Source organism: Myotis brandtii, unplaced genomic scaffold (genome assembly GCF_000412655.1).
Source record: "Myotis brandtii unplaced genomic scaffold, ASM41265v1 scaffold215, whole genome shotgun sequence".
Taxonomy (NCBI): Eukaryota; Metazoa; Chordata; class Mammalia; order Chiroptera; family Vespertilionidae; genus Myotis; species Myotis brandtii.
This window is the reverse complement of record NW_005358043.1, coordinates 3,477,923-3,495,960: the sequence shown is the minus strand read 5'-3', so window position 1 is coordinate 3,495,960 and position 18,038 is coordinate 3,477,923. Positions and strand designations below refer to the sequence as shown.

Below are 18,038 nucleotides of genomic sequence, written 5' to 3'. Positions count from 1 at the left end.
GTTGCTGCAGCTATTTGGGGTCTCTTTTTATTCCAGATGAATTTTTGGAGTTTGTTCTAGGTCTGTGAAATATGCTGTTGGTATTTTAATGGGGAGTATATTGAATCTATAGATTGCTTTGGGTAGTATGGACATTTTAATGATGTTGATTCTACCAATCCATGAACACGGTATGTTCTTACATCTGTTTATGTCTTTTTCTATCTCTTTTTTCAGTGTCCTGTAGTTTTCTGAGTACAGGTCTTTTACCTCCTTAGTTAAGTTTATTTTATTTATTTTTTAAATATATGTTATTGATTTTTATTTTTTTTTACAGAGAGGAAGGGAGAAGGAGAGGGATAGAGAGTTAGAAACATCGATGAGAGAGAAACATCGATTCAGCTGCCTCCTGCACACTCCCTACTGGGGATGTGCCCGCAACCAAGGTACATACCCTTGACCGGAATCGAACCTGGGACCCTTCAGTCCGCAGGCCGATGCTCTATCCACTGAGCCAAACCGGTCAGGGCAAAATACACAAAGAAGAATCCTGTACTGGGACAAAGCCTGAGCAGGTAATGCTTCCCCATCAAGCTTTCCCCCAAACGTTCCCTCACTGGAGCTCTTACAAGTCTTCCTACTGAGAAACTGAACCCTTGTGAGAAATGTCTGCTCACATCTGGAGCCTTTAAGTCATATCTAAGGTCGCCATCCACATCCGCAGCAACATGCTGCTCCTGGATGAAGACCTATAGCTTCTCACCAATTCCAAGCCAGGACAATCAGAGTGGCCCCATCTGAAGAGGTTCTTCTACTTGAGTTTCCTTCTAAATGACTAATCTAAACACCATGACACTAAGGTTCCATCAATACTATGATGCCACTTTCCTTCCTGTGACAGAATCCATGTGGTTTTGGAAAAAACAAAACTGAATTTTAGTGCCTAAGAATTTCCTTTTAGACACTTTGAATACGAGCCTCATTCTTCCCTGATGCAATCTGGGCACAGATGCCACTAGGAATGGCATCTTCATCAACCTCTAATGAGTATGCCATTAGTGCTATTTGCAGAAGATAGAGACTGTCTCCTTTAAGTTTGGTCCCTTCTCTGCTAAGTGATGTGCCTGGTATAAAACAAAACACACAAAAGCCAAGACACAGCATAAAGCATCAGCACTGCTTTGCCGAATGAGGCAACAGGAGTCTTGACTTGCTTTTCTGCTTTGCAGTTATGCAAAGGCTCAGTGAACAGCACCAGACCTAAAATTCCAAGTTACCAGGGCTGCTGCAAAGCTGGGAGCTTCATTACCAGTGAGTGCTTTCTTATCCCCGGCGGAGGTGCAGATATACTGAAAGGACGCACGTTAATTATGGGAGAAAGGGAAAGGATGGGGAGAACTGGCTTTTGGCAGCCCAGACAAACGCTTCACAACGCTGGACCCATAGCTGGCCCTAATCCTGAAAGTCATTAGAAGCCATCTGAGAAAGTGGGGCATTTAGTCGGTCAAGTTCATCCACTTGGGGCAGGTGATGCATCAATATCTCCTGGTCCTCCAAGACATCTTCTCCAGCAGCTACCAGATTAGTGAGGGATTTGCTCTGAACACATTGGAAGTCCACATGGCGACTCTTTCCTTCTTCCTTTTCCCATGACATCTGGATAAAAGGGCGCTGCACATAATTATAGATGACTTCAGATCGGCCACCAGGTCTTCTCTTAATTTTTTCTTTACAGGTAGGGTAACCTTCAATTCCAATGCGAATGTTTTTCAGGCCCTGTTCCTTTAACACTGTTTTAGCAACATCCCGATTCTCAATATACTTGAAGAATCTGTAGAGCTTGGAACTATAAAGAATTTGGAAATATTCCTCTCCCATGGGTGGGGGGTAGTCTTCATCCCAGTCCACAGAATCCTCATCGATCAGCACAACAATGTGGCACTCTCGCTCCCCTTTCTTGGCACAGCCCACCATGATGGGCAGGATCAGTTCTTCGAGGTAGTGATCAAACTGCTGTGAGCACCGTCATTAGACAGTTCATGCAATAAAGCACTCAGATCTTGACATCGGATAATGTTGAGTCAAAGTTAATACAGAGATAATCACAGGTATCTCTAAGGTCTGGGATAGAGATGCCATCAGGACACTTGATGATACCAGTTTTGTAATAATCCAGCACCGTTCAAAAGACAGTTGCACTGATTTCTTCGGCAATCTCATACTCCCCCTTCTCGTTGGGCCGTGTGAAGTTGTACTCTCTTCCTGGTCCAAACATCCTTCCCAACATGGTATCCAGGTGAGCAGTGAAAATTTGTGGATTCACCACAAAACGTGTGCCGTCTACGAGAAGTGTCACTTTCTCTGGTGCCTGGGAATGAACGTTACTGCCAAAGCCCATAGTGCTGTTTCCAAATCGTTCTGGAGCAATAAAAGGTTCATAGCTCTGTTTATTCCCACTTAGGAAGCAAGAGCCTTTGCTGTCTTCAGGAAGTGGCATTATGTGAGGGAATTGGAGACTTGCTGGCTGAGAGGCATAGTCCAATGAAACGTCATCACTCCTGGGAGTGAGCGGATAAGCAAGATTTTGAAGACCAGTTCGAGGAGAGACCAAGATGGCGGCATAGGTAAACACCGCAGACTGCTGCCGCAAACAACCACTTCAAAAATACAACTAAAAGACGGAACGGACATCACCCAGAACCACAGGAAGGCTGGCTGAGGAGAGACTCTTCAACTAGAAGGAAAAATAACAGCACACCGAGGCTCAGAGGAGGCGCAGTGTGGAAAAAACTCAGGTGCGGAGGTGCGCGCGCAAAGCGGGCTGGTGGCTGAGAGCGCGGTTGTCGTTTTCGGTCAGGGGGGAGTCTCAGACTCTGAGCTCCAGATACGGGCGAATCGCTGGGGACTCGGACCCAAACGGGAGAAGCGGGAGTGTCTGGCATCAGTTGGAAGGCAGCTTTCCCTCCGAGGTTTGCAGCGGTTCCGGGGGTTCTGAGAAGCAGAGCCTCTGGGAACAGGACTGAGGGCACCATAACGGCTCCCTCCGCCCGCCCTGTTGAGCCCGCCCCGCCCAAGCCCTGCGCAGAGCCATTTGCCGGATAGCCTCAGGCAAAGGCTAGATTAGCACCTCCCCAGAGGACAGAAGTTTTCCGCGGCAGACACAGCTGATTCACACAGCCAGTCGGCCTGGTGGTCAAATCCCTCTAGTATTAACTACAACAATCAAGGCTCAACTAGAACAAGACTGCGCACAAAGACCACTAGGGGGTGCACCAAGAAAGCATAAAAAATGCGGAGACAAAAAAACATGACAGAAATGGAGGATATAGAGCTAAAAATCGCAATTTTGAGGGCTTGCAAAAATGTGCTAGAAGCTGTCAATAAACTTGAGGAGAGAGTCACGAAAACTAATGAGACCCTCGATGCTATGATAAAGAACCAACTAGAAATTAAGCATACACGGACTGAAATAAAGAATATTATACAGACACCCAATAGCAGACCAGAGGAGCGCAAGAATCAAGCCAAAGATTTGAAATGCGAAGAAGCAAAAAACACCCAACCGGAAAAGCAAAATGAAAAAAGAATCCGAAAATACGAAGATAGTGTAAGGAGCCTCTGGGACAGCTTCAAGCGTACAAACATCAGAATAATTGGGGTGCCAGAAGATGAGAGACAGCAAGATATTGAAAACCTATTTGAAGAAATAATGGCAGAAAACTTCCCCCACCTGGTGAAAGAAATGGACTTACAGGTCCAAGAAGCGCAGAGAACCCCAAACAAAAGGAATCCAAAGAGGACCACACCAAGACACATCATAATTAAAATGCCAAGAGCAAAAGACAAAGAGAGAATCTTAAAAGCAGCAAGAGAAAGAGACTCAATTACCTACAAGGGAATACCCATACGACTGTCAGCTGATTTCTCAACAGAAACTTTGCAGGCCAGAAGGGAATGGCAAGAAATATTCAAAGTGCTGAATACCAAGAACCTACAACCAAGAATACTTTATCCAGCAAAGCTATCATTCAGAATTGAAGGTCAGATAAAGAGCTTCACAGATAAGGAAAAGCTAAAGGAGTTCATCACCACTAAACCAGTATTATACGAAATGCTGAAAGGTATCCTTTAAGAAGAGGAAGAAGAAAAAGGTAAAGATACAAATTGTGAACAACAAACATGCATCTATCAACAAGTGAATCTAAGAACCAAGTGAATAAATAATCTGATGTACAGAATGAACTGGTGATTATAATGAATCAGGGACATAGAAAGGGAATGGACTGACTATTCTTGGGGGGGAAAGGGAAATGGGAGATGCAGGAAGAGACTGGACAAAAATCGTGCACCTATGGATGAGGACAGTGGGTGGGGAGTGAGGGCGGAGGGTGGGGTGGGAACTGGGAGGGGGGGAGTTATGGGGGGGAAAAAAAGAGGAACAAATGTAACCTGAACAATAAAGATTTAATTTAAAAAAAAAAAAAAAGATTTTGAAGACCAGAAGAAGTCAGGCTACTAGTTTCTTTTTCTTGGGCTGAAGCCGAGGTTTCATCCATTAGGCAGCTGGCCTCCTGCAGCAATAACCTGTCACTCTCACTGCCACGATGAACATTCATCCTTGCACTCTATGCTGATCTGTCCGCCTGATCAGAAAGAAACCTGCCGCTCCCCGCCGGGCTCCAGCCCCAATCTGCCTGGAAGGCGAGGCGCACATAGTCCGCGCCAGGAGGAGCTGCCGCAGGGACCACCCTGGCCAGCACGACCACACTGGATTGTTGTGTTTTTATTGTCATTCATTTCCAGGATGTTTTAAATTTCTTTCTCATTGGTAACCCAATCAATATTTAATAACATGCTATTCAGCTTCCAAGTGTTTGAGTATTTTGGGTTGTTTTTATTGTAGTTTATTTCTAATATTATGCCCTTGTGGTCTGAGAAGATGCTTGGTATGATTTCAATCTTCTTGAATTTGGGGAGACTTTGTTTGTGACCCAATATGTGGTCTATTTTTGAAGATGTCCCATGAGCACTTGAGAAGAACGTATATTTTGTTGCTTTGGGGTGAAGTGTTCTGAAGATGTCAATTAAGTCCATCTGATCTAGTGAGTCATTTAGGATTGCTGTTTCTTTGCTGATTTTTTGTCTAGCAGATTTATCCAGTGATGTCAGTGGTGTATTAAAGTCCCCTACTATGATTGTATTGTTGTCGATCTCTCCCCTGATGTCTTCCAGGAGTTTTCTTATGTATGTGGGTGCTCCTGCATTGGGTGCATATATGTTTACCAGGGTTATATCCTCTTGTTGTATCGATCCCTTTAGTATTATGAAGTGGCCTTTCATATCTCTTGTGATGGCCTTCACTTTGAGGTATATTTTGTCAGATATAAGTATTGCTACCCCAGTTTTTGTTTTCTTTTTTCATTTCCATTTGCCTGAAAGATATTTTTTAATCCCTTCACTGTCAGTCTGTGTGAGTCCCTTGTTCTGAGGTGAGTCTCTTGTAGACAGAATATATATATGGGTCATGTTTTTTTATTCATTTAGCCACTTGATGTCTTTTGATTGGAGCATTTAGTCTGTTTACATTTAAAGTTATTATGATAGGTACTTATTTGTAGCCATTTTTATTTTTTGTGCCTGTGTTCCTTCTTCCTTCACTTTCAGTCTGTGTGAGTCCCTTTTAATGAGGTGGGTCTCTTGTAGACAGCAAATGTATGGGTCATGTTTTTTTATCCATTCAGCCACTCGATGTCTTTTGATTGGACCATTTAGTCCATTTACGTTTAAAGTTATTATTGAAAGGTACTTGTTTGTAGCCATTTCTTTTTTTGTGTGGCTGTTTTCTTTCTGGGCTTTTTATTTCTTCTTTTTACACCAGTCCCTTTAGCATTTCTTGCATTGCTGGCTTGGTGGTGATGAACTCCCTTAGCCTTTTTTTGTCTGTGAAGCTTCTTATTTCCCCTTCAATTTTGAATGATAGCCTTGCTGGATAGAGTATTCTTGGATTCAGTCCTTTGCTTTGCATCACTTTGTAAATTTCTGTCCATTCTTTTCTGGCCTGATGTGTTTCTGTTGAGAAATCATTTGATAATCTAATGGGAGATCCTTTGTATGTAACTTTCTGTCTCTCTCTTGCAGCCTTTAAGATTCTCTCTTTGTCCTGAACATTTGCCATCATAATTATGATGTGTCTTGGTGTGGGTCTTTTCGGGTTCACCTTGTTTGGGACTCTCTGTGCTTGTGTGATTTTTTTTTCTCCCACATCAGGGAAGTTTTCTGACATTATTTATTCAAATAGGTTTTCTAACACTTATTCCTCTTCCTGTCATTCTGGCACCCCTATTATTCATATGTTGTTTCGTTTCATGTTGTCCCATAGCTCCCTTGGGCTCTCCTCCTGTCTTTTAATTTTTTTCTCCAATTGCTGTTCAGTTTGGGTGTGTTTTGTTTCCCTGTCTTCTAATTCGCTAATTCGGTCCTCTGCTTCTCCTAGTCTACTGTTGAACCTTTCCATGGTGTTTTTTATTGCAGCTATATCACTCTTTATTTCTTTTTGATTCTTACATAAGTTGTTGATTTTTTTTCATCCATCTGGTTTGTGAACTGTATGACCCTTATTCTGAATTCTTCTGACATAGTGCATGCCTCCATTTCACTAAGCTGCCTTTCTGGTAATTTCAACTTTTCTTTCCTTTGGGTGTTTCTTTGTCTCCCCATTTTTGCTCTCACTGAAAGATCTAGGTGTTGAGTCATGCAGGGGCTGCTCCTTGGGCGGCAGCAGCTCCTCAGGCAGCGGCTGCTCCTTGGGCGGTCATGGCAGCAGCTGCTCCTCAGTTAGTGGTGGCTCCTCTGGTGGGTGCTGCTTGCAGCAATGGTGGCTCCTCTGGCTGGCAGGGGCAGGCTGCTCACGCAGTTGCTGCTCCTCTGACAGGGACGAGCTGCTCATGAGGCTACTGCTCTTTGGATGAGGGCAGGCTGTGCATGGCTGCTGTGCCTTGGATGTGGGTGGGCTGCTCCTTGGATGGGGGCAGGCTGTGCGGGTCTGCCACTCCTTGGACTGGTGCAGGCTACTAGCAGGGCTGCTGCTCCTTGGATGGGGGCAGGCCACGTGAGGCTGCCTCTCCTCGAACGGGGGTGGGCTATGCAGGGCTTCCACTCCTTGCACTGGGGCGGGCTGCTCACGGGGCTGCTGCTCCTCAGATGGGGGCAGGCTGCTCGTGTGGCTGCTGCTCTTTGGACAAGGGCAGGCTGCTCACGGGGCAGCTGCTCCTTGGGCAGGGGCAGGTCGTGTGGGGCTGCCTCTCCTCCAATGGGAGTGGGCTGTGCGTGAGGCTGCTGCTCCTCGGACGGGGGCAGGCTCCTCCAGTGGGGGCGGGCTGCTCACAGGACTGCTGCTCCTCGGACAGGTACGGGCTGCATGCGGCTGCTGCTCCTTGGATGAGGCGGGCTGCTCGTGCAGCTGCTGCTCCTCGGGCAGGGGTGCTCTGCTGCTCCTCAGATGTAGGCGGGCCACGTGAAGCTGCTGCTCCTTGGACTGGGGCGGGCTGCTCATGTGGCCCTGGGCTAAAGCATTGGGCCAGCCAATGCGGAGCGCATTTTGGAACTCACAGGAGTCCATGCCCAGGGTGGCCGGAGTCTCGGTGACCATGAGACCACAGCCGAGGCAGCAAGTCTCTGGCGGGGGTGGCTGTAAAGTCCCAGGTGTTATCTGAGAGCACCCTGGGTGGAGGTGAGACTGGGCTCCCAGTAACAGCAGCTCTCCCCTTCAAAAAGGTGAAGCCTCTGTGGAAGAGCCGGCCGCCCCGGTACTGGCGAAGCCTCTGTGGAAGAGCCGGCTGCCCCGGTACTGTTTGCAACAGTAGCAGAGGCTGCCTGGTTAGGCGAGCCCGGTCAGTCTGCACCTAAAGGTCCTGAGGGATCTAACTGTGCCTCACTCACACACACACATTCACACCCCACACGTCCACACACTCCTCTTTTGCTCCCTCATTCACTCATGCTCTCTCCCTCACTGCCGCATTCTTTCTGCCTCTGTAGTTGGGTCTGGAGTGTTATTGACCCATTCATGGATGGAGTTTCCTCTCTGGGTGTCAGGTTATGTGGCTCGCTCTCTACCACATTGGCCAAACAGGATAAAATTCACCTCGACAAGACATGACACAAAGGGAACAAAACACGAATGTACTCACGACGCCAATAACCCCAATATAAGTGACCACCAGAGAAAAGAGAATTAGGAGAAAGAAAAGAGAGCACAAATGATATCAAAGAGAGAAAAAATAGTATGAGAGAAAAGGAAAAGAAGAAAAAGGAAGTAAAAGCTAAAAATATATATATGGGGAGAAAACACCAGAGAACAAACAGATAAACCAAAACATACAAACACCAAATACCCAGTAAAGAGGGTGGGGGCAGAATCTTATGTACAGAAAGTAAGGTTAAGGAATTGGATGAATATGAGGAGGACCTCAGTTAAGTATAGAGGAAGCAGAAAGAGGATGAGTGGATAAGAAGAAAGAGAAGAAAAAATAATAATAAAAAATAAATAATTTTAAAAAGTAGGATAAAATTAAAAAATTAGAATGATGAAAAAATAATGCAAAAAGAAATAGAAAATAAAGAAACAAATGAAAAAATGAAAAATATAGAAAAAAGAAAAAAGAGATAACAAAATAATAATAAAATAAAAATAAAAATGAGGGCTGGTTTAAGATCCCACTCTTCTGTAGTGTCTGCTACTTCTCAGTTTCCTGTTGCTGGGACTGAAGGCCTCTCTTTAGGCAAGTCCCTGTGGGTTCTGAGGGACTATTCAGATTTTTTTTTGTATCCTTTGTATCACTCGGGGTGTAGTCTGTGTGTGGCTATATTGGTTGCCTGGAGACAGCAGGGAGGGGCTATCTCTTCAGGAGAAAATGGCTTCCTAGGTCTGGCACATTAGGTATGACTCAGTACCAGACTTGCGGCCACTTCTTCCCAACTCTCTCCTCTCCCGGCCTCTCCCCAGACTCCACAAGTCCGCACCTCCATATGCACCTCAGCCCCTGGTGAGTGTCTGTATTTGAACTAGGTTCATTGAACAAAAGCAAAGACCAAAAAGAGGGGAAAGAGCTGCACCAGTGTGAGCCCCTCTCCTCCTGGCATGGTCTCTCTGGGCTCAGTCTCTCTTGGCTGTGGACCCAGATCTAGAACCCCCTGCCGCCAGCAGTCCTGCAGACCTTCTTTCCACAGTCAGACACTATGCCTGTCCCAAGGGACGCGGCCTCGGTAACATGCGGTTTCCCTCTGACCCTCTGGGCTCAGAGGTTTCACAGTTCTCTCAAGCCCAGATCCCTGATTTTACCATTCTCCAGGCGTCCTCTGCCCTTCCTGGCTGCGAATTGTCTCACTAGCTGTGTCTGCTTTGCCAATTCAGGGTGGATGTTATTCTATTTAGTTGCTCATTCTATCTGCTCCAGGAAAAGGCTCAGGACATGACCATCTATTCCACTGCCATTTTGTCTCTCTCCCAAAGATGTTTTTTCCATTGAATTTTTTTTTAGGGAGAGTGGAACGAGGGAAAGGAAGAGGGAGAGAAACACCAATGTGAGAGAGACACATCAATTGGTCATTTCCTGTACACACCCCAACTGGGGCCAGGGATTGAACCTGCAACCTAAGTACATGCCCTTGACCAGGTATTGAACCCATGACCCTTTGGTGCCCAGGCCAACACTCTAACCATTGAGCAACACTGGCCAGGGCTACAACAGCTTTGATCAGTGTGGACAGTCAGTTTTTTTGAAATGACAGAAAAATGAATGAATATAGAACTGTAGATGCCATTGTAGTTCATAGAAAAACCAGAGTCAAACTCAAGTTGCCCTAAATAGGTAGCTGAAGCTACCTTAGGAAACAATTCTATATATCAAACACCTATGTTCTGTCTTCCTCCTTCAAAAGAACATACAAAGAAAATAATTAAACTCTCTCTCACCCCCAGTTCTAAGTAAGGAACTAACTAGCGAAGGGGGCAGGGGTCATCTATAGACAGAGTCATCAACTCTGGAAAATGACATTATTTTTGAAAGTTTCATTTTATAGTTTAACATTTTAGTTTTATTGAATTTGCTATAAAAATGAACACTTACCCAAATTAAGAGTTAAAAAATCAGACACTAAAGAAAATAAAAATAAATCAGTAAGATTTGTGGAAGGTTAGATAGCTAAGATAAATACAGTACCTTATATTATGTACTCCTATAAATATGTTTTTGGGAATATTTGCTTCAGGCAGAATTTTGTGTTTTCTTAATCTAAGGATACTAGAGCACTAGAAAAAGATGGGAAAGCAAGGCAGGAGGTAAAAAGATAGTAATTTAATGTGGCTGGGGACAGACATAAGAGGCATGAAAACTCTTCAGACCAAAATACGATTTAAAACTGATATATCTGCAATACATTTTTTAAAATTAGCGCAATCTTTTATATTCCAGGTGATGTGTATTAACATTCTATTAGCCTGGTACTTTTGTACTTTTATGTATTTGTTAAGTGCCTACATGTACCTGTAAAGGTTTGAAAGAGAGACAAAAAAGAATAAGACAACGTTCTTCAAGGAACTTTAAAACCTAGCTGGGGAGACCAGAAGAAACATTTAAAAAATACTTCAGGGTGCGAGACTTCATAATAAACATTTTTAAAAGGAAGGAATACGTGAATGCAGTCTGAGGTATTCTGGGAAGGCTTCAGTGGAGGAAGTACAAGTGAAAATAGCTGGGTTTGAAGAAAGAGTATGATGGGAAAGAAGGGGTGTTTCTGTAGAGGGAATAATTGTGAGGACCAAGGAAGAGAGTGGGAGTCCCCACACTGAGAACCCCCTTTCCAGGACCTTTCTTGTCTGGTCAGCTGTTGTCATGCATAATTAACTTCTTCATCTGCACTAGCTCTTTCCTCTCCACACGCAAACATCCATTGTCAAATCCAGTGACTTGCTTTAGTTCTCATTGGTTGCTTCTTAAAATCTTCTCTTGGATTTGTTGATTCCTTACTTGTCAAATTTTTCCTCTATCTCTTTAGCATCTACTCAATTTCCTTTTTCTGCTTACTCTTTAGTATGTTCATTTATTTGTTGAACATTAATTGAGCATCTATTATGCAGCAGGCACCGGAGAAATAAATGAATGAATAAAACTAGTTTCTGCCTTCATGACATTTATATGTGACAGGCATATAGACAGATAATTAAAATATTATGTGGTAAGTGCATGGGGTTTAACAGAATGCTATGTGAGAAGAAAGGTACCTAACTCATCCTGGGATAAGAGAGTAGGGGTGTCCCAGAGAAAGTTTTTTAAAGGAGGTAACACCTGAGCTGAATCTTAAAGGATAAGCAAGAGTTACCCATGCAAATTGGGGGGAGGTGCATGGAAAGGCATTCCAGCAGAGGAAACAGCATGGGTAAAGGCAAGAAATGGCCTGGCATGTACCCTTTGAGGTTATTGAACAAAATCTGGGATAGAGATTGGTGGGAAAGGAAGCTGGAGAGGTATTTAGCTGCTGGGCCACAGAACATCTTCTGGGCCTTTTTAAAAAAGTATGCCTTTAATTTTGTGAGTAGTGGAAAGATGTTGAAGGATGTCAGCAAAGGAGGGACACCACTTTATGTTTTATGTCTATGAATGGATCTCCATTGCCTTTTCTCATGTTCATTCCCTTATTCCATCTACACAACATAAAAACTTAACACATTTCTAAAATGACAATCTTCTGATGATCAACAAATTTAGGCTTATTATGTTACAGGTATAGTGGACATACATTCTCTCTTACATTTCCTCAGATATTTTATTGCTTTTCATCAGTAACAATCCAACTTGAAAAAGCAAAGCTGACATTTTAATATTTCACTTTTCAAAGCTCTGTGACTGTTTGTAACAAGTGGTGGACTTAAATAAAAAGGCTCAAGAGACAAAAGCAGAACCTGGATCTCTTCTACAAGAATACATCACCAGCATGAACAACTGCTGCCCAGAGGAAATAGTAAGATGGGAAAATAGACTTAGAAAAGTGCAAAATTATACTGGGGTTTTTCTGCTTTCAAATCTAGATTTTATGTCCACTCTGGCAAAATGTGGACTTTGAAATATTACATGAGACCACTATATACCTTAACCTCTGCTCTTGATCCCTTTCCCCCTCAAGTTAAATAATGTTCTGATTGACACACACATTTCCAAGTTAAACTGGAATGGCATTTGAGACATTTCTGTACTAATATAATACATGCTTTACTAAAAAACACCCAAACACAGAGTTCAAATTAAACTAATCTTTAATGTGAACCTGATTTAGAAAGGGCCTGCAGATTCTGATTTTCATAGTTCCCTGCATATATTACTAAGCTTACACTTATATTAATGGGAGTATTACAAATAAAAAAGAGATATGTTGAGTGTCAAAAAGAAAGTTACCATCTATATTTGAAAAAATAAAATAAATAATGTCTATGATATGCAGGTGCTTCATAGTAATGGAGCAGAAAGTTACTTTCAAGATTAATTCTTTAAAATGAGATTGATTTGAAGAGCATTAAACTTAAGCCTCAGACATTGTAAGCCTAAAAGAGGACCATACCACTAAATCCAAAATAAATATGTGAAAAATGCCCACAACACATGTAAAATTAAAGGCCGTATTTTTCTAATTCTGCACTTATTTCTTACTTTCTCTAATTAAGACTAGAGAATATAAATTCCAATTTAAAAACTTATGTTATAACTTATATAAACTATTCCTCCTATTAAATATCAGTAGTTTTTAATACGTATGGTAACATTTATTTTAAAAACACAAAGATAGTTTTCTTTAAGATTGAAATTTGTTTTCTGTTTACATATATTCTGAAAGTAGATTCTTTCCAAAGATATGTTTAATCACTTTTGGAAGATTTATGAGAACTCCTTGATCAAAAGAGTCCTAATAAGTTAGCTTTGAAAATATTAATACATATAAAATGTACCAAAGAAATAGTATATCATAAAATATATATCCACTATATATAATTTATAAATATAATGATATACTAAACCACAAAATAAAGAAAATATGAAAATCTTTTCTCAAGAAAATAAAGTTAATTTTTACACGTTTTACACATCCCTTTAGGAAGAATGCCATTTTATGTAACTTTAAATACAATTTTCTAGAAAAAACAAAAGGATAGAAAAATGAAGAAAAAAAGGCAAACTTTTCAAAAAGCGTCCCCAAGTAGAATGACCTATTAAAATTAACCAATTGTAAATAACTTTCTCAAATAGAAGTCATCTTTCTACTCCTTTCTAGGATTATTTTACAGAATATAAGGGGAAATAAATTCTCATGTTAGAATCTAATATGGTGCTTTGTCAAAATACCATTGTAAATTTTTAAGTTCTAACATTCTGTGATTTGGGATTTTAGTTTTAAAATTGGCTAATTATCATGAAGAACTTTGGTTAGCTAACTTTTTCAAATTTTTGATATATATTTTTTAAAGCATTAGGTTATAAAAAAGGGGTGTTTTATAGAAATCTTTGAAAAATTTGTCTCTGAAAAGAAACAAATATAATCTTAAAATGGTTTATTTTTGCAAACATATAATTTTCAATAATCACTTGGTGACTATTTTAGAATTATACTTTATAAAACAGATTGTCAATGGTTATATTCTCTCTGCTCTTATTAGCTTAAATATTTACTTCATATTGTCTTTCAATTTTAGTAATTTTTAAAAATTTCTAAAAGGCCTTTGCCAAGTAGCTCAGTTGGTTAGAGCGTCATCCTGATATGCCAAGGTTTCAAGTTCAATCCCTGAGGGCACATACAAGAATCAACCAATGAATGCATAAATAAATGGAACAATAAATCAATGTTCCTCTTTCTTTCTCTCTCCCCTTCCTGTCTCTCTCTAAAAATAAATAAATCTATAGTAATAAAAGCATAATATGCTAATTAGACCGGACAGCCAAACGACCTTCTGGACGTCCTTCCGGATGACCTTCTGGACAAAGCCAGGGCTGTGAGGGCCGAGGCAAGCCACTGCGGCTACAAGGGCTGAGCCCCTTGCATGAATTTTGTGCATTGGGCCTCTAGTAAACAAACAAACAAACAAACAATTTCTAATAAAGATAGTTGGTGAGAGGGAAGAGATTCAGGACTAGATGTTAGAATATTTAAGTTCTATTCCTTGTCCACACCACAGCCAGAGATATTTTTGAAACTCTTTTGTCTTCTGGATCTCTGCCTGAACAGGGGAAGTGAAGATGCTTTTAGGAATCATCTAATTTGGGGAGAGAGGCATGCATACAGTCTTCCATTCTGCACGTTTCTGAGATGGTAACTGTATAATAACCCAAATTCTGCATGGGTCTAGGGTAAAATTAATTCACTTATATTTATAAAGGCCATAAATGGGGATAGCAGTGGTTGACGGGCAGAGAAAAGGAATTTCCTGTTCTTTTTTGGAGGTTCATTTTGATTTTTTTAATAAAGACTAAGGGGGTAGCAGCTACCATATAGCAGCAAAATTTTTTAAATATATTTTTTATTGATTTTTTACAGAGAGGAAGGGAGAGGGATAGAGAGTTAGAAACATCGATGAGAGAGAAACATCGATCAGCTGCCTCCTGCACACCCCCCACTGGGGCTGTGCCCGCAATCAAGGTACGTGCCCTTGACTGGAATCGAACCTGGGACCTTTCAGTCCACAGGCCGATGCTCTATCCACTGAGCCAAACCAGACAGGGCTAGCTGCAAAAAATTTTAAAGTTTGGGTTTTATTTTTTAATCTATTTCTTGCTATTTACATTAAAAATACCTATCTTGCATCTGACATACCAAGGCCTAGGAAGGTGAAGCCTACTTTGAATGTTGTGACTGCCCTAGCCGACTTGGCTCAGTGGATAGAGCGTCAACCTGCGGACTGAGGGGTCCCGGGTTCGATTTCAGCCAAGGGCACATGCCTGGGTTTCGGGCTTGATCCCCAGTAGGGGGCGTGCAGGAGGCAGCCGATCAATGATTCTCTCTCATCATTGATGTTTCCATCTCTCTCTCCTTCTCCCTTCCTCTCTGAAATCAATAAAGAAATATATATTTTTTAAAAAGTTGTGACTCAGACAGAGAGAGAAGCAGTTGTGAATTTCCTCAGTATATGAATACTTTGAAGAGATCTACTGTTGAAGGACAATTTTTTCCAGAGTAGGAGGCCTTTAAAGAAAAAGCATTCTTTAAGGTAGCGTTTTATGTTTGTTTGTATGTATCTGTTTAACTATGGCTACCTATAAAAGCACACTATTGAGAAAATATAGCTCTATTTCGTCCACTGTAACTTGACAAATTGTGGAAGAAATTAGTATACTCTGAATTATGAGTTTTTAAGTCAAGCATCTGAGGATAAAGATAACTAACAAAGGACAAAGCAAGTCTTGAACATAAGGTTTTATCTGGAGAAAACTCCTTAGGAGGCTTATTTATTTTAAGTGTTTTAGAACTTTTTAAATTATGATTTAGATTTTTTAGTCATTTATTATATTCAAGAATGCCTGCAAATTTTATTTGACATATTTTTATATGCATGTAAATTCTTTCCATGGTATGTAAAGTATCCCACAATGAATTTTTTGAAAATAATATATAAATTTATTAATAAACAATAACATGATATAACAAGACATGATATAAAAACAATAACATGATATGAAAACAAAAACATGATCTAAAAACGACAAAAACATGATAGAAAAATAACACTGATACAAACAATAACTGATAAATTGATTAAACTTATTCTCATATTTCCCTGTATACCACCACATTAAGAGTGAAAACACTTTCAGAGTGCTTGACTAATTTCCCTTGTGCTGAAGTATTTAGAACTTTAACTTAACGCACGCTCTTTTTTGAACTCAAGAGAAAGCAACATATAACTGACCATGTGCGAAAACGGGTTCAGGTAGGAATATTCCTAGTCTGTCTAGAGTTTGTCCTTGTGATTTATTAATAGTCATCGCAAATGCTGGCATCACGGGAAACTGTTGTCGAATTAATTTAAATGGGAGGCCAGTGTCAGACGGGGACAAACCAATTATTGTAATCAGACCAACCTCTCCTTCCGAAGATCCTGTTAATACTTCTGCTTCAATTATGTTAGGTCACAATCTTTTGATAATAAATCAAGGACCATTACAAAGACCTATTTACTATTAAGATTTCTCAGTAGCATGATGATTGCACCAACTTTCAATTTTAATTTATGACACGGCATTCCCGAAGGAGTAATACTATTAAAAAATTCGATGGGAAAATTTTCCTTTTCAGCATCATCTGTTGAATCAATGGAATCATCACTCAAATATGAGTGAAAATCTCCATCGAGAATATCCAAAATTTCTTCATTTAATTTTTGAACCTGCTCATTTTTTTGAGAAACGATTGCACATGTAGCCTCATTTTTAATGAGGTACATTGTGCCAACAGTTCCCCTTTAGATACATTCTGTCCCCGACGCCGCCTTTTTTCAACTTCAGAGGCACGTTGCTCTTCAGACATTTTCTGTGGATAACACAGTCTTCTTTCGGCTGCAGATCTACATTGTGCCAATAGTTGCTCTTCAGATAAATTCCGTTGCCGAGGCGGCCTTCTTTCAGCTTTAGAGGTACATTGCTCTTCAGACATTTTCTGCTGAGGGACCTGCCTCCATGCCCACCTGAACACGTCTGTTGTCCTTGCAGCCTCCCAGGCCACAGTGTCTTCTCACGAATCTCTCCATCCAGGGTGCTTTCCCTTTCTCCAACAGGCGATCACATTTGGCTTCCGACAGGACAGTCTGAGAGAGACCAGGGTCTGGTACTCCAACATGATGACGTCCTTGTACAGACCTCTCTGCGTGGGCTCAGCTTCTCCCACTCCTCCTGGGAGAAGTAGATGGCCAGGTCCCCGAACGTCACTGCCGCCCTGGACTTGGGCTTCACCCGTGTGGCTGGCATCCTTTCCTCCTCACCGATACCTCGCCTGGGGAGGGGCAGCGCACAGGGCAGGTGGGGCAGATAAGTACATGGCCCGCTTGCCCTACGCTGCTCAGGTGGAATGGATTGCTCGGGCAGCGACGTCCTGCCCGTCCTGTGGTTGCTCATGGCCATGCACCCTGAGCCGGAGAAGCACGTTCTTGTCCACAATGTTCTCTGAGGACCTCAGCACGGCTCTATCCTCTCGGGTCGCTTCCCAGCGGCGGCCTCCCACAATGTATTGATCAATATATTTAATATTTTTATACTAAATGTTTCATAAAATGTTCTATATAAATTTATAGATGCCCAAGAAAAATGAAATCAATTAATTTCCTAGGTTTGTATGATGGAATATTTGTAAACCTTATATGAAATAGTTCTTTAATATGAAGTATGCTTCCAGAAATTTTTGTTTTTATGGGTGGTTATACCTGATTAAAACATATGTTGAAAATAATCTCTAAAACAATCAGAAGTTGATTAGTGTGTTATCCAACTTATGAAAAAATCTATTAGCTATGTTCATTTAAAGCAACATTAGTCACTTGACATAATAAAAACAAAGTCGCTTTCACCCTAGTTGGGTTGGTGTGGTTCAGTTGGTTGGAGCATTGTCCTATATACCAAAAGGTATCGGATTTAATTATAGTCAGGGATGTATCTCTCTCTCTTCTTTCTTTCAAATCAATAAAAGCATGTCCTTGAGTGAGGATTAAAATTTTTTAAATAAAAATAAATATAAATAAAAACAAAGTCATTTTAATGAAATACTATCACTGGATCCAAGTGTCTTGCTTTGAAAATATCCATTCTTTGTCACTGCATTGATAGCCCTTAAGTGTTTTGTTATTTATCTAGCAGTCTTGTGAGTTTTTGTTCTTTTTCTTTTTTTAAAATATTTTATTGATTTTTTACAGAGAGGAAGGGAGAGGGATAGAGAGTTAGAAACATCGATGAGAGAGAAACATCGATCAGCTGCCTCCTGCACACCTCCCACTAGGGATGTGCCCGCAACCAAGGTACATGCCCTTGACCAGA

General features: G+C 41.2%; 2 protein-coding genes and 1 long non-coding RNA gene across 3 annotated transcripts in view; 2 read left to right on the top strand and 1 right to left on the bottom strand.

Annotated features, from left to right (window-relative positions):
* Positions 1-18,038, top strand: part of SPAG6 (sperm associated antigen 6) — an 87,922-nt gene that overhangs the window by 52,135 nt on the left and 17,749 nt on the right.
* On the top strand, positions 465-16,850 carry LOC106726025. The gene is made up of 3 exons (XR_001362040.1): positions 465-554; positions 11,875-11,997; positions 16,790-16,850. It is a non-coding gene; the product is annotated as an uncharacterized LOC106726025 (long non-coding RNA).
* On the bottom strand, positions 921-4,712 carry LOC102248224 (BTB/POZ domain-containing protein KCTD20-like). The gene is given in 4 exon segments (XM_014539364.1): positions 921-1,994; positions 1,997-2,059; positions 2,062-2,571; positions 4,478-4,712. Coding segments are annotated over 4 exon segments (1,254 nt in total). The 5' UTR covers positions 4,596-4,712; the 3' UTR covers positions 921-1,431.